General features: G+C 33.2%; 1 protein-coding gene across 1 annotated transcript in view; it reads right to left on the reverse strand.

The window, feature by feature from the left end:
* Positions 1–529: 529 nt before the first annotated feature.
* Positions 530–17,856, reverse strand: part of LOC129226688 (uncharacterized) — a 63,687-nt gene continuing 46,360 nt past the window's right edge. The window contains exons 15-21 of the mRNA XM_054861317.1: positions 17,227–17,486; positions 15,605–15,660; positions 13,593–13,756; positions 11,432–11,680; positions 8,180–8,271; positions 1,385–1,552; positions 530–790 (exon numbers count right to left, since the gene is read on the reverse strand). Coding sequence (XP_054717292.1) covers positions 641–790; positions 1,385–1,552; positions 8,180–8,271; positions 11,432–11,680; positions 13,593–13,756; positions 15,605–15,660; positions 17,227–17,486 — 1,139 coding nt within the window. The 3' untranslated portion in view covers positions 530–640. The remainder of the gene's footprint in view (positions 791–1,384; positions 1,553–8,179; positions 8,272–11,431; positions 11,681–13,592; positions 13,757–15,604; positions 15,661–17,226; positions 17,487–17,856) is intronic.

Below are 17,856 nucleotides of genomic sequence, written 5' to 3' on the forward strand. Positions count from 1 at the left end.
TTAATTGTTATCAACACAATCTCAACACAAACATTAAAAGATATACAAATTTAACATCAACCAATCAATATTCAAAATTGCTTAAAAGCCACAAGGTGACAAAATTAAATTATGAAACCAGCAAAAAGTTTCGGCATATCAAAACAAAGCCTCAATTTTTAAAAAATCCATTAAATTGATGCTTATTTCACAGATGATTCAAATCCTTCATTATCTGACTATATTAGAAAACATGTATAAATAAATTACAAAAATATTGTGTAAAAGCATCAAAAATCAGTTTTAAAAATTTAGTAGACAGAGGAACTTGATCCCATTTACAAAGCGATGTCATGCAAAATGTTTGTAGCAAAATAACTTCTTTGAACAATAAAACTGTAGCAGGAAAAAGTTCAAAGTATGTGTTACACACAAAAATATGTTCACAAAAAGCATCAACGCCAGGTCAAAATGACACATTTTTATCACAAACACAAAATTTGGAATGTTTCAAATCTTAATATCTATATCATTTTACATAGCAGTTATCATATGACTCCACTGTGCATGAGATTTTAAGTATTCATTCTGTACAAAATGTAGTTATTAAAAATCTAAAAATAAATGAACAACTTATATATATTATATACATTTACATAGTTTACTTTTTTCCTGATTTCTTCTTCCATAGTTTCTCTTTAGCTTTTTGTTCTTTTTCCATACTTTTTTGCAATTTCTCCAGGTGAAGTCTCATTTCCTTAACTCGTTTCTTTATAATACTTCTTTCTGCACTACTTAATACACCGAGAACCTACAGAAGTATAAATTGGTGAATGTTCAAAGACTTCTAAATGCAAAATAAGGTTAAGGTAAAAGTTGAAAAAAATTCATTTAATAATCTCAGGGAATTTCTTGTCTGATACTACTCTAAATCTAAACTTTTTTTGTTAACCATTAGAAAATAAACAAAAAAAAATAAACAGCAAGGGTGATACAACCAACCAGGGGCGTGCGCAGAAATGTTGGGGCCCATCACGAAGGACTTTTCTGGGCCCCACTCCATATTATTTACTTCTAGTTTTAAAATGTAGGGCCCACTTCGGGTTCGAGCCTAGACCAACAGGTGTCCCTTCCCCTCCCCTGTGCACGCTCCTGAAACCTCCTGTAACCAACTAGCAGTTATATATCTGCCTTTAAAAACCAAGTCAGCTCAAAATGAAGTACAAAAATATACCGATTTTTATTTGAACTCTAAATAAAATATTTATCTTTCAAATATCTTGCAGTAAATACTTTTTTTAAGTTATATAACTCATTTTATTTCCCATTTTACTGGTAACGCTTTAATATACTCAATGCGATGCTTAATTAACTCATATTCAGATGATTATTAAAAGGCACACACCTTTAAACGAGAGCTATCAATTTGGAGTAAAATTTGGCCAGTAATATCAGACTCCAGAAACTGTGGCACATGATGATCAAACCCTAGAGACTGAAGCCATAGTGCAACCTGTTCAGTAGTCCACTCATGAACCGGGGAAGACAAATGAGATTGAAATTGCTTTTCTTCCTATAAAAAAAAAAAAAAAATTTTGACTTGAATTTTTGTGAATCATAAAAGCAAAAGCAAATACAGTATAACCCTGATTTAACAATTGTCAAGGGACTGGAAAAAGTTATTGTTAAATCAAGGATATCGTTAAATCGAGGATCAATGTACAGTTAATTCCGGACCAGTGAAATGCATCATTAAATTAGGGAAATGGTTAAATCGGATATCGTTAAATTGAAGTCATACTACAGTCCAGTCACATTAATGTGACCATTTGTCAAAAGTCAGAATAACCACTTTTCACAGAGCGGACTGCTGCGAGACATGCAGGAAGAGAGTCACTTAGGTCCCTGAAGGTGTTCTCTGGGAAGTTGAGCCATGCCGACTCTAATGCCGTGGCCAGCTGCTCTAGATTACGCGGTTGAGGATCCAATGTGCGTACAACTCGATCGAGATGATCCCACAGATGCTCGATTGGGTTTAAGTCAGGTGAGTTTGCTGGCCAGGGGAGGATGGTAAACTCATCCTGGTGCTCTTTGAACCACGCATGTAGACTGGCAGCTGTATGGCATCTCGCATTGTCCTGCTGGAAGATGCCATCATCCTGAGGAAAAACAATGCGCATGTAGGGGTGGACATGGTCCGCAAGGACAGATGCGTACTTGTATTGATCCATCATGCCTTCCACAATGATCAGTGAACCCAGAGAATGCCATGAAAACATTCCCCAGACCATAATGCTCCCGCCTCCAGCTTGGACCATTCCGGCAATGGTTGCAGGGTGGTTCCTTTCAGAGGTTTCACACCTTATACGCCAAGGTCCATCTGTCCGATGAAGCATAAAACGCGATTCATCTGAAAATGCTACCTGTCGCCATTCAGTGGATGTCCAGCTGCAGTACTGGCGTGCAAATTCTAGCCTTCGTCGTCGATGAACAGCAGTCAGCATAGGTGCACGAACCAGGCGTCTGCTTCGGAGGCCCAGACGCAGCAATGTTCGCTGAATAGTAGTTTGGGAGACACTTTTGGTAGCCCGTCTATCTGCCCGAACCCATCTCCGCAACTGTCATCTATAGCCCGTGGTGCACCACATTTGCCACGTCGCTGATTTTGGACAGTCCCATTTTGCCATGCACGGTACACTTTTACCACAGCGGCACGCGAACAGTTCACAAACTCAGCCGTTTCGGAACTGCTTCCACCCTTGGCCCGAAAGCCAATGATCATGCCCTTTTGGACATCGGATAAATCGCTTCGTTTCTGCATTACGCCAACGATTGAAATGTTTTCCGAAGCCCTCCCACACCCTTTATATACGCTCAACTGCACTGTTCTGCCACCTGCCTTCTGTGATTGGTTATTTAACTCTGACGTGGAAAGTACATGGTGGTCACATTAATGTGACTGGACTGTGTATATAAGCATGGTCAGATTCCCTCAGTCCGTGACTAGGAAGCAAAGTGATGTAAGTGACAAATATCAAGAATTTTTAGATCCCTATTGTAAAATGTATGAAAAACATCCATCTATTTTGTGAAAAGATATGTTAGATAGTCCTAGCATGTGCTGATATAGAGCATCATTTAAGATTAAATACAGGGTTACTACAAAGGACTCATTCGTTCCAGAAATGGAAAAAAATACTGCATGTACAACAATGAGGAATTATATGAAAATAACCAGTCATGAAGATTTGGAATTGTGTTTACCCAGGTACATGTACAATATTTTTAAAGTGGCAACAAAACAAGAAAAAACAGTAAGCATGATGTTCATCTATTCCTTCAGTGCACACAACCAAAAGCATAAAGAGAAACTCCAGGATAGCATCCATGCAGCAGTAATGACCTTACCAGGACCAAGCTGGACACTACCAGGATGTAACAAAAACACACATAGAAAACCCTGCTTTTCTTGTTTTGCAGTGCCATCTTAAAAAATACTGCACTTGTACTACCACCTGGTTCCAAATTTCGATGATTTGTGAATTCGATTTGCGGTTATTTTCATATATTCCTCATCGTTGTACGTGCAATACTTTTGGATATATAGCGTCTCGAAAAACAATGAATCATTTGTAGTAACTTTGCTCACATTAAGGCTTTCATACCCTTCAAACTTTCGCAACCATTTTACATAGAAAATCTTTTTTAGTCATTTACACTCCTTTGCATCTCACAACATTATATGAAGAAATAACCAAATTTTTTTTTCTTTTTTTTTGCGGTTAATGTGTATCAAAAGATTAGTTCTTTATTAAAACAATTATTTTTATATCTGAATGTCATACAGAGTTCTAAAATTGTGAAGACAGAAGAAAGACTGAGAATTTCTCAGAACATTAAAGTGAAATAAAAACTATTTACTGTGTGTACAACATGACTTCCTTGTACATCGATAAAATAATCAATGATTTTTAATAACTCAAAGGAATGTGTCTGTGTACTTATGCATGCACATTAAAATGTAAGAAAGTATTACTTCTAGACTTTTTTCTTAACTTAGAAAAATATGTAAAACATGTGGATTGGCATATTTAAATGTAAAGAAATTTTGACATTTTTACTGGTGTCTGAGATTTGAAATTGCAACAAAAAATCTAAATGGGACATGCATAAGGGGGAAAATAGAAATAAAAAAGGGAGAGACTTAAAGTGATCACAAAGAGAGAAAAATATTTTGAATACTTACACATATATTTTGTATTAAGTTACCGCCCTAAGCAAAGGCTAAGGCAGAAATACTTAAAATACACCACCAGCTCAGTTATTCCATCCGAGAACTGCAGTTTCGTGCTTTTTAGCTCTCATCAGCCCGGAATAGGAATCACATGAGCTGGAGGCGAAAAACCTCTTAAGGGAGCCAAGAGAGCCAAACAAACTGGTAGCTAATGTATGATAAATTTTACATAACCTAATGACTTTAAGTAACATATTAAGGTTATGTATCTACTTAGCAGAGTAACTATAAAGATGAAAAGACGAAGATATTATTAGCGAAACTTTATTCCAACCAACTAGATGATCGCCATTTTAAAACTTCAAAAACTACTTAGTGTTGCCAAACAATAATAAAGAAATATACATAAACAATAATACAACTTTAACACTTTCCCTTATTATTGTTTTAGTGTTCTCGAATGTTATTTTGCAGTTCTTAATTCTAAATCAGTCCTATTTTGCTGCACAGATTTAGAATCCTAGGACCGTAAAGTGGCTTAGTAAAAAGGTCAGCTAACTGTAATTCAGTAGGAACTCGCTTTACAGTAATTTCTTCACTCGTTACCATTTCTCTCACAAAGAAATGTCTAATCCGAATGTGCTTTGTTCTCTTATGGAATTCTCCTTGATTCTGAGATAATTTGACTGCTGCCTCGTTATCCACTTTAAGTTCTGGTACCTGCTTTAAATTTGTTATTTCCTTGAACAATCTCTTAAGCCAAACTAATTCTCTGGCTGCTTCACTAGCTGCAACTATCTCCGCTTCTGTCGTGGAAATTGCTACAGTCGACTGTTTTTGACTGCACCATGATATTGCTCCACCAGCGTAAATACAAACAACACCTGTTGTTGAACGCCCTGTTGTGGTGTCTCCTCCATGGTCAGCATCACTATAGCTTTCTAGAATGCCTTTCTTGTATCCTGATTTGTAAACTAATCCTTTGTCTAAAGTTCCTTTCAAGTATCTGAATATTCTTTTGACTCTTTGCCAATCTTCTTTACTTGGGCTTTCTAAAGCTGTGGAAGCTACTCCTACTGCATAAGCTACATAGCTTATCACAGGTCGAGTTCCTGTCATGATATACATTAGTGCTCCTACGGCTTGTCTATAGGGAAATGTTGTCTCAGTACTCTCTACTTTCCCTGATTGAATACTGTCTTTGATAATGGGTGTAGACACAGGATTACAATCGCTCATGCCGAATCTTTCAAGAACTTTTTTGTGTAGGCTGTTTGAGATAACCTAATAGAATCATCTTCTTGACGATGAATCTCAAACCCTAAGTAGTATTCAGCAGGTTTTGTTGTAATTTTAAATTCTTTCTTCATATCTCCAAGAAAATTTTCTAAGTGTTCTTTACTTGTTGACGCAACTAAACCATCATCAACATACAGAACTAATGTAAGCAATTCCCTATTGCTTCTTTTAATAAACAAACATGGATCTGCTTCACTTATTACAAATCCAATTTGACGCAAATATTCCCCAAAACATTGGTTCCAGCACCTTGGCGCTTGTTTCAGACCATAAAGACTTTTCTTTAAGTGGCATACTCTGTCAGTGCTATCTTCATAGCCTTCAGGTTGACACATGAAAATATCTTCTTCTAACTTGCCATACAAAAAAGCTGTTGAGACAGTTGTATACGTATCTGCAATTTGAACTTCTATTTCTTTAACTGGAAGTATTGGCTCTAGAGCAGCCATGTAGAGAGTTCCACATATACTTCGAGTGCCATACAGCTTCACTTCATTGTTGATCTTCAACCAGCATTCAGTAGAAGTAGAAGTAAACTCACTATTCTGGTTTCTATCCTGAGCAGCTAACACTAAAAACAAATTTCTGCTAATTCCAGGAACATACCAGACATCTTTCAACTCAATTACTTCTGTATTTCTTCCAACTGAAGCTTTGACTAGAATGCTTCCTTTCCCTAAAGCTGTCAACACTTCTTTTCCTGCCGTTTTGATAGTATGGGTGTCCAAAGAAGGAAATGTCTCAAAATTGCTAAAATAAATAAATGTGTTAGTAATATGCCTTGTCTCTCCGTAGTCTATCCAAAATGTGCTTGTTTCCCCTTCTGATAGGAAACTTTCTTCACAATAGGATGTCATTGCCGTACTTGGTGATGAAATATTCACTTGATTATTATAGGACTTATTCTGGAAGCTCGAGCTTGGCTTAGGAGGTCGACCATCTGCAATCCATTTGGAACATGACTTGACCCAATGTCCAATGGCTTTACAATAATTACAAATATTTTTGCTGCTTAACTTGTTCTTGGCTTGAAATTTCCTCGCATGCGCTTTATTTTTTGACTTGGCGACAACAAGAGCTTCTGCAGCTTTTTCACTTCTTTCATTGTTGCCGGCGAAATTTCGTTCAAACATACTTAATTGAGCAGCCAAATCTTCAAAGGACTTTTCTTCATTTTTGGCAAGAAGCATCCAACTTGATTTGAATGACTTGAAGTTACTTGGCAAAATATGTAGAATTTTGCATACTAGCAACATTTCTGGAAGTTTATTTTCCCCTTTCGCTATGAGCCCGCTATTCAGCTGATTCCACAAACTGCTTAATTGTGCAACATGGGTTGAAATGTCATTTCCAAAAATCCAATCAAACTTAAAAAATTCATTGCAGATTTTGAACAGTTGATCCTTTGATGAAGCTTCAAACAACATTTTCAAAGCTTCCCAAGCTTCAAAAGCTGTCTCTTTGTCCATAATCTTTTGATAAACGGAGTCTGTTACTGTACTTGCGATTATACTCTTGGCATAACTGTTGGCTTTGCGGTATATATTGGCGCATATTTCATACTTCTTGACTTCTGCTGCGTCTGCTGTACTAGGTAATTCTTCAGGTTTCTTTAACTTACCATCAATTACCTCCAATGCTCCTTTGTGATAATCTAATATATCTCTTAGTTTCCGTTTCCACATTGGAAAATCTGCTTCTCCAGATAATGGCTTAACAGTTCTTGATAAATCCATCTTTGAACTATTTCTTTTTCGGATTTAACTTAGTCTCTGCTTTTAATCTTTTAAAAACGCAATGAGCTAGCTGGCGCCCATAACCTGATAAATTTTACATAACCTAATGACTTTAAGTAACATATTAAGGTTATGTATCTACTTAGCAGAGTAACTATAAAGATGAAAAGACGAAGATATTATTAGCGAAACTTTATTCCAAACAACTAGATGATCGCCATTTTAAAACTTCAAAAACTACTTAGTGTTGCCAAACAATAATAAAGAAATATACATAAACAATAATACAACTTTAACAATGTAAACTGGTAGCTAATTGTGTGCTAATTCTACATTAGCTACCAGTCTGTTTGGCTCTCTTGGCTCCCTTAAGAGGTTTTTCGCCTCCAGCTCATGAGATTCCTATTCCGGGCTGATGAGTGCTAAAAAGCACGAAACTGCAGTCTTCGGATGGAATAACTGAGCTGGTGGTGTATTTTAAGCACTTACACACATAGTTTGTTGCAAACCAAAAAAAACTTTCAAAGTGATTCGTGTTACAAATATTGGCCATTTTAACTAAAATAATCTTGCTAAACATCACCATTATCTCAAAACTGACACTGGATTTGGCATTTAACATTTGTTACCAACTTGGTAATATATCAAGAGTCATTATCACTAATCCGAATGTGTGTAAAATTCAGAGGTGTCACATTTTTTTCAACGAAATTAATACAGTCACAAAGTCAAAAGAACTAATCAAAAGTTTCTGTAATTTTATTATAAAAAGCTAAATAATACATAGAAAAACATGAAGAGGAATTGAAGCGATTATGTTAAAGTCAAAAATTCACTACAAAGGGGTGCAACTGTAAGATTGCATAACTTCATAATATTGATTAAAGGTTAGGTTTAAAAATATATATATTTCTCTGGAAAAAAAACTTACGCTCATTGGAGATGCAAGGTTCTCTGAACTTGCAACTTGAGCAGCAGTTTCAGATGTGGCACTTTCATTGGAAAGAAGTGAAGCTAAACTATCTGCAAAAAAAAAAAAATCCTTATTACTGAAACACTTCTTGGGATCACTGGAATAGAAGTGAAACATCAATGTTTCTGCTTTCAAAATATCAATGTTTCTTTTCTTAAAAACAAAAAGCCTTTTACCATTAATGTATTAGGAAGGGTTGATGTTTTTTCTAACATGAATGTTTAATCGAAGTTAGTTTCTGTATTCAAGCAAGAAAGGATTATGAATGTTTAATTGAAGTTGGTCTCTATAGTCAAGCAAGAAAGGATTATTGATAATAATAATTATACTTTATACTCATGAATATACAATTACTATAAAATGTATAGTAGTCATCAGTGATTATGACAAGCATATTATCAGATAGAGTTTTCAATAGTCAGTTATCCAAAAGAGGACCTCATTTTAGAAGTGTCAATAAACTTATTTTCTCTGAACATGTGAAGAGGAATTATGTAGAAACCAAATTAATTTGTGTAAAGTGGGACAAGTACTGCAAAAAAAGAAAGACAATTTAGAACAATAACAATTTATAGTCGCTTTGAAAAAAATGAGACGCAACAATATTACAAAAAAAATCAGGACACTTTAATAGTTTTAATGTGTGTGTAGTGTATATATATATATATATATATATATATATATATATATATATATATATATATATATATATATATATATATACTGGACTTTATAATATCTCCATATATCAATGTAAGGCACATGTATGACTTGGTATTTCATAATCACATGCTGTAATCAAGTTCACAAATGCAGTGCAGACCCATGCAGTTTGATAAATAAATAAAACTGACAGGCTGTGATTTATGGAGCTATATTACTGATACAATTACTTTTTAAGTACTTGGGATGCACAAAAGCGATAAAATTATGCTTCTAAATTAAAATGAAAGTAAGTATTTCAAATATTCCGTTTGGAATTTACGTGTATAGAAGTGTCCCTCTTGAAACATTCTGCTGTGCAAGACATATATTACTGCAGAATAAACTTTAGCACACATTAAAATCAAGGTTATATAAGAAAAGAAAAACAGTTCTTTTAGTAATATTTAATACCAAAAAGAAACGAAAAAATAACAAACTCTTGTTTCTTTAAAAACCCTACATAAACTTTGATATCAATTCAAATTTGAGATGAAAAATAAATTAGTTAATAAAATAATAACTAAATGCAGGGTAACATATCAGCTTCTAATTTTTAAAATAAATGAAAATTTTAATGGATGCAAAAAGATAGAAATCTTTAACATGACATGTAATTTTCAGCAAAACTTCAGACTCCTGCATCTAAAGCATCTGCTGTTGGTTTAAAATATTTCATATTATTTTCTTCATAGCACACAATATAAAGGTTATTGAGCAAAAGGAACAACTGTATTTTTAGAATAAATAATAAAAGTTTTAGTAACCATTTTTTAAATTTAGTCACAACATGACAAGCTAATTTTGAACCATACCTAAATACATTGAGTTTTATGAGAAGCACAATACCAAATGGGAGCCAATTGTATACTCTCGAAAAGCATTAATGCCACTTTTATGCATAAAAATGTTATTCATGTAGCAAATTGTGGCAGGTTTGGACAAAAAATTTGCAGCCTTCAAGCATCTACAACATCTGTTCCAAAAGTCATCTAAATCAAAAAAACAATGCTAAAATTTTCACTATTAAGTATCAAGACTTTCCCAAGCAACTTGCAGCAAAGGAAAATGAGGCATAGATCAGTTTTCTTAAAACAGTCCTGACTCGGAAATATGGCTGAGAATTAAGCTAAATTGGTAAAGTCTCTGGTTAAAATTTGCAGCAAAATGGGGTGCAGATGTCATTCAAATTACTTATCCCTGATACCTATTGCCTAACAATCAATAAAAACAGATCATAACTTAACAAAGTTAAGACAACCACTTTATTTATTTATTTTTTAAACTTAAATATGTATACATAGATATGCATAAATAAAATTTTAATTTGAACAAGTACGGAAAAAAAGTTTTTGCTCACCCCCCAAAAAAAATACCTAAGTAACCAATTTTCACCATACATATATTTTTTTTATATATGGAAAAGTTCTAACTATAAAAGAATAAAATGGTTTACCTGAAATATAAAGATTACAAAAATACCCCAGTTATTTTAAGTAAACACAATATTTTATTTTTGACATTTTAAGCAAAAAATATTACATTATTACATGAAACATTATATTATATACATATTCATATTTATGAATCATAAAGGTTTTTGACTTTTCTCAAGCCTTAAAAACTTCCCTCACTTTTTCACGTTTTCCAGGTGTCTAAAAAATTCCCAGACCTTTCTAGAATATCTAGTTTTTTCAGGTGTGCAGACATTGTTTTAACACCTTTTTTTACTTCCTTTTACAAAAAAAGGAAGTATTGTATTTCCGAAAAAAATTTCACGCAAAAATCGACCTTAATTTCTATTTTGCTCACCCCCAAATGAATGTTGAGTTTGGACCACACGTGGACAAGTGCCTAAGAACATATAGACATGCAAAATATCCATTTTGACGATTCCCGAGTTAGTTACAACGTTAGTTTCTCATAACGTCTGTATGTATGTATGTATGTATGTATGTGCGGATGTGAGTATGTATATCGCATAACTCAAGAACGGTATGTCCTAGAAAGTTGAAATTTGGTATGTAGACTCCTAGTGCGGTCTAGTTGTGTACCTCCCTTTTTGGTTGCATTTGGGTGTTTCTAAGGGGGTCTTTTGCCCCTTTTTGGAGGGAAATCATTGTTAATTTCGATGTAAACTCAAGTGGTGTTACAATTTGGAGGACACTTGCCGATACATTGCCAGTCTTTTGGTCGGCCAGAGCGGGAGACTGCGAGAATCGAGCACTTTTAAAAGAAATCTCACTTAAAAATTGCTCGATGCGGAACTTTCTTGTGATTTTGCCACGTCTGTTAATTGAATAAGATTTTTAAAAACACTCTCTCAATTTTTAAAAACCACACCCTACTTTCAACAGAAGTGAGATTTTCTCACCCATATTTTTTCCTTTAATGAGAACATTGAACCAAAATATACATTCATTTTAAAAGGAGTTCCATGCAGGAAGCAGATTAATTTATTCATTTCATTCATGTTGAAAAGTTTTATAACATCAACAAACACTATACCTCCAGTATTAACAGAAAAGGACTGCTCTGATGTCGACATGTCAGAAAACTGTGCTTGAGATGCCAAAGAAGAATTCATCTGACTAGAGTTTGAGTGCAGAGATGACCTTGATTGGGATGCGTCACGGCTGAAACCTTCATTTAATGCCGGAAATACGTCACAAAAGGGTTGTTGGTTTAAAGATGAATTTGCCTGTTGTGTAGCGTGATCCATTTCAAACTGATCATCTGAGGATGAACTCAAGTTGACTAAAATTACAAGAATACAATTTTCCAAATCAAATATTAGAGTAAATAAAATTGATGGAAAAAACAATAATCAGATATTTAGCATATATTTCCAATGAAATAATTAATATACTGCAGAGTAAAAGATTGAGGGGTGATAGTGGTCTCAAGTAAGATGTTTTGAATACAGTATGAAATTTTCGAAAACTATAAGGAAGCTTGATCTTTCCCCACTCTCGCCCCGTAAAAACTTCAAATATGCATACAAAAATCATTGAAAAAAATGATAGTTTTTTTTTTTTTCTTCGTAAATAATTTTTCAGTTTTAGAATGTGTTGTCAGCCCAAGATTTTTGAAAACAGCAAGCCAAAATTTTCAGAATTTTCGGATCACAAACACCCCTGAAAAGAATCGATTTAGAAAAGCTTGAAAAAATACATATTTTGATAATCATGCAAAGCCTTGAAAACCTGTATTATTTCAAAGTTTTACAAGACCAAAATCCATCAATCAATGCTTGCTTTATTTCAGCCCTGAAAGAAATTCTTTAACTTTACTACCACATAACCCAGCATTAGCTGCCATGTCAGAAATTGAAAAGTCAACAACTATGCCGGAAAATTCGAATTTTCTAACATGCCAGATAATTCAGCATTAATTTTACAAAAAAATGTAAAAGTGTTTGAAGTGAGTTTGAGTCATTCAGGGACAATTGCGGGCTCATGAAAAAGTACAAGAAGCTTTTGCAAAAGGACATTAGCATGATAGGGTGATGAAATTGAATCAAATCCTTTTTTAAAGAACATGTTATAATATTTCTACATCTCTGACAGTTTAGCAATGCAAGTGGCAATCTAAATCTAAATATCTCTTATAGAACATTTAGCACACCCAACTTTATGACTGTAAGCTCCAAGTCAGGTTTAGTAGATCTGACAAAAATCAGTTTCAGTTAAGAAGACTTTGTTTTGGTTACTTAGAGAAGTGTGAGGGCAGAAGTAAAACTTTAGTAGTGCAAATTCTTAATGAAATTAAAATTTGAGTTTTAATCAAAAGAAAATCAGTAATAACTTGATTACGATGGGACTACTGAAAAAGTAGGAACTGCAGATTGTACGAAGTAAATAGATTACAGCTTAATTAAAACAGAGTTAAGAGCTACTGCAGTTTATGGTCAAAAATTACCCTACATTTACCCTACAACTGATCTACCAAATGACACTTTGAAACTCAATGTAAGGAAATAGGAAAAATGAAGAGTGATTTTGACACACACATACAAAAAAACGGGCAATTTCTCAATGGATAGTATAGATTGATCTTTTATTACCAGCCAGTACCATTTACCAGCTTCAAATTAAAAATCTTGCACATAACATGAAACAATTTATTTTTCAACAAACCATAAGTTTGTTTTAATAGCAGTTATTAAAATTTTATAATTTCTTAAATTCCTTTAAATATTGAAAGAGTATCTTTGTTTTGCCTATTATTTTCAACAAGTAGAAAATAGTTATATAAATACATTACTACAAATATAGATATAAGGTCCTGGCACTGAAAAAAAAAATTGAATTTCAATTAAATTTTATTTTGGCTCTTTGAAAAAATCTTGTTTGCTATCGGTCTTTTTTCCTAATTTTGGTGACAATTTGATACTTTTTACAGATGTGTCAGGGCTTGTACTTTATCACAAAATGACGTTTGAGAATTTTTTCTGTTCTGCAGCATTTTTTAGTAGTTTCTGATCAAAACATTGCACTACTTAAGTACAAACCAACATTAAAACAATTTCAATTATTTTTAATGTAAGTTAAATCAATACTTGCTACATAATAATTACAAAGTATGTACAGTACAGATGAGCATGTGTGCATTTTTTTTTCTTTTTGGAAATCTTAGTTCAGTACTTAAAATTTTTATGGTACATTACTTCGTGCCTGCCGAGCTGCGACAGCTGCTTTCATCTCCTCCATTAATGTTAGAGGTGGAGAGCAACCAAGTAAACTTTCTTCCATCTCTAAATCATTTTCCAGTTGCGAATCACTAAGAGCAACCTCACTTGTGCTTGTTGAATTTATTTCTGATACTTGTACACTGAAAAATACAACATAGTTAAACAAAGTTTAAGTACAAGAAAAGCATCTATTAAACAACCAGAATTTCCTAAAACTCAAACTTTTTTCCTCTTTCCAAAAAAAAAGGCGGGGAGGGGGGGTGTCCATTTACACTAAGTACACTGCTCTGGTTTTCAACTCCCTTTAAATGTTTAATAGGAAACAAACAATCTAGGGGGGGGGGAACGTTCAGTATGACTATTTTGCAAAACAGGTGCAAAATATTGGTTCCAGCAGTTCACTCCCACAACTTAGTGATAATGTCTTTTGATGCAATGGTGCTTTTTCAATGTTTGAACAAGTTACTTTGAATTGATGCAAACAATGTTTTAGGTTGAATTTATTCTTTTACAACTACTTTGTTCCTTTCTTCCTCAGTGGCCTTGACAGCCCTGGGTGAGCCCTGGCCTTCTCAACAATTTTTTTTTTTTCCACGCCACTCTCTTTTTGGCCATGGCTTGCCAATTTTTCACTTTTATGGTAGACAAATAATTTTCAAGGCAATCAACCCATCTGAGGTTAGGTTGACCCCCTTGTTCTAACTTAGAGCTCTAAATTAGAGCGTCTGTGCAAAATACCATCAACCTCCTTTCCTCCAAAGATGGCCCTTAAAATGAGGCGTTCAAAGACACCAGGGCATTTTCATTGTTTTGTGTCAGTGTCCAGGTTTCTGAGGAGTATGTGAGTACAGGTCTGATAAGAGATTTATAGATTTAAAGTTTAGTTTTCATTTTCGGTAAATTTGATTTTAAGTACTTCTTCAATATATAGAAGCATCTAATGGTAGCACCAGAAATTAAAATTTAGCTTTATTGTAGCTTCTATTCTGATATGATTAAATTTTGCTTTTGAATTTCTTCTAGCTATAATGCATTTGATACTTTAAAGAACAATCTGACTTTTCGAGCACATAACTTTTGTCACAAAATTCACAAATCCAGAATTAGGATTTTCCTGCTCTTTATATGTAGCTAAGCTTTTACTAGGTATAAGTAGGTTTGAAGAAAGAATTTTTAGAACAGTATAACCTTGATTTAATAATTATCAAGGGACTGGAAAAAGTTATCGTTAAATCAAGGATATCGTTAAATCGAGGAGCATAGACATTCAATGCAGTCAGATCCGGACTAGTGAAATGTATCATAAAATTGAGGAAATCATGAAATCGAAGTTATATGGTATTCACTATTTCAAAACAATTATTGCTATAATTTTTACAAATTCAAACACTAGTGTTGCTTTTATTCTGGTGTGATGACAGTAAAACTTTGCTTTTCAACTTCTTGTAGCTTTAATGCATTTGATGTTTTAAGGAATGCAGATCTGCACCTGGTTAAGGGTTAAATTCAGCACTGCTTCCTGTTTGATTGTTGTACAAAGATGCATAAGAAAAAAAAATCACATTACATTGAAGAAAATTTTTTGGCAAAAAAGAAATTAGTAAAAAAACAGCTTTTCATAACTACTTAAAAATTTCCCATGCATTCCATTTTTCTTTGTTAGAAAAAAACATTTAAAGTGTAGCATGTTGTAGTTACATAACAAATATTGAAATATATTCTTTTGCTCAGTAATAGATCCACCTCATAAGATACATTGGTTAATAAGTCGAATGATATTTAAATATTAATTCCAAAAATCTTCGAAATTTTCTTGCATTATATAGAAGAAGAGTTAATATTCTCCATAAAGTTCATGCAACGAAACAAGGAGCTAATATATTTGGAGTCTTTGAACTGTATTCTGTGCTAAAACTGATACGACCATTTGAAACGGTATTGCACGTTTAAAAAATGCAAAAAAAAAAGTTAGGAGAAAATCAACTCACTGATTGGTTTCCATAAAATTCACAAATATGTCATACACTGCAGCTTTCCCAGGAGGCTGGAAAGAAAGGTATTTAAAAATTTTAAAAACAAATGTAAGTTTTTACAATCTTTAAAATTAAGCAATTACATTATGTGCTTTTTAATGCTTTTATTAACTTCATTTTGCAATTGAAAAAAAAAAGTAAAACATCAAGTGCAGTACGAACATTAACCTATTTTCTCCCACTGTCTTATCAACTGAAGGTTTAATCAATCTTTAAAAATATTCTTCTCAAGTTTAAGAAAAATAAATAAATAAATTGGGATAAAACGAGTTAATGCAGTCAAATGTATTTATAACGAGCCCTGGTTTAACGAGAACCTGGATTTAACGAAGAAATAGAAATATTTGGTTGGTACAAAGTTTACATAACATTATGTAATGTTGGTATTGGTTTCTTTTTTTTTGCTTAACTGCATACATTAATCTGTCTCTAACACAGTTAAAACTTGTCCCAAGTATTTTGCATTACTGTCATACAATAGTTTTTACAAGCTTTCATGGCCACTATAGTTGGGGAAAACCTAACCTGGCAGATATTGTGAAGGCTATGCAAATCCTAATCGCAGCATTATGATGCTGCAAGGTGAGGCTGGCCCTAGCTATAGGTGCGATTGGCAGCTCAATATGACCCTCCGCTATAGCGATTTCTCAAGTCGATCAGTTGGGGGGTTCCTTATAGTGGGGTTTGTATCACAGCAAAACATTTCCACCAGTCATTACCATTTGCACTCATAACGAGTTCTACTTTTAATATTATTGTCCAATTTTTATCATTTTATTTCTATACAAAGTCAGCCTTTTTGAGAATATGTAAAATTTTAGCAAATGTAGCTTCATATTTTACATCGCGTCAGATGAAATATGTTAAAAAGTCATTACCAGCTATGTCATTATCCTCCAAAAGTTCAAACATGCAGATGGTAAAGATCAACTGAGGTCAAAACTATACTAAAATGCATTTTTTCTAATATTTTAGAAGTTTGACTTTTTTTAAGATCGTTTTTTAAACTATGGATGTTTTATTCCATAAGTTTAATTGAAACTTTTGAAAAATTAGTTGCTGAGTATTTCAAAAAAAATTCTATACCTAAGAGTTTTTAGCTTATTTGTTTTTATTTTAGATTACAAATTTAATAACACATTAATGAATCAATTGATTCATGAACCAAAGTCAAGAAAAACTAAGAAATAAATTGCATTCATATAATTTGGCAAACTTACAAATTTAACCCATAATATCTCTAAAATGAATGAAAATGCTGTTATAACCTTTTGCAGTTTCACAAAAATACATATCTTTACCATTCTAAAAAAAGGCCAAAGTGCGCTCTGCTCTTTGTGAAAAGTTTGGAGTGTAAAATAACACCCTTCTAGAGAATTGCCTTTATATTGGAAAATGTATCTAGCCAAATTTAAAAAATACATTTTTCTAGTGTTTACAAACATAGTTAAATGCCCAAAAGAAAACAAAATGACCTTGGCTTAACATTTGAAAATTTTCAAGATTGGCATGATTTTAAAAACATAATGTTTCAATGATATCAGTAATTAAAAAAAATGACAAGTAAAAATAATTACCGATTCAGCAGATGTTTGCTTTTTACTTGAAGGTGGCTGGCGATTTGCCAAACTTCCTTTATTCGCTAATTCTGCTTTGGCCTTAGCAGCACTTGTGTCAAGTAATTCGGTTTGGGGAATAGCAGTATCAAATGATTTATCCCTGCTAGATTTACGCTCCATTGTAGCTCTTCTATCACAGAAATCATCATCAGGACTAAAAGGAGATTGCAATTCACTATCTGATATGTCACTATCAGATAAATCATGGCATTGGACATCTGAAATTGAAAAAATAAGTAATTAAATTACAAATGATATTTTTACTAATTACACATGATGCATTAATATGAACTAATATCAAATCTTAATTTACATACACAGTAAAACAACAAAAATCAAAATATCAAAAGTATGAACAAACTACCACAATTTAAAATGAGTTGCTTGACAATTGCTAAGGAGTAGATACATTTTATGAAACAAATAATTACATGCAATGATTAAAGAAATGAAACTTAGTACATGTCAATAGAGGTAGAACATTATATTTATTAGCTCAATAAGCTTATCGAGCTCAACTTTTACTAACAAAGTGAATGAAGCATTTGGCAAGTAAGAAAATGATTTCAAAGCTCTCTAAACTGAAAA

This window comes from Uloborus diversus, chromosome 7, assembly GCF_026930045.1.
Source record: "Uloborus diversus isolate 005 chromosome 7, Udiv.v.3.1, whole genome shotgun sequence".
Taxonomy (NCBI): Eukaryota; Metazoa; Arthropoda; class Arachnida; order Araneae; family Uloboridae; genus Uloborus; species Uloborus diversus.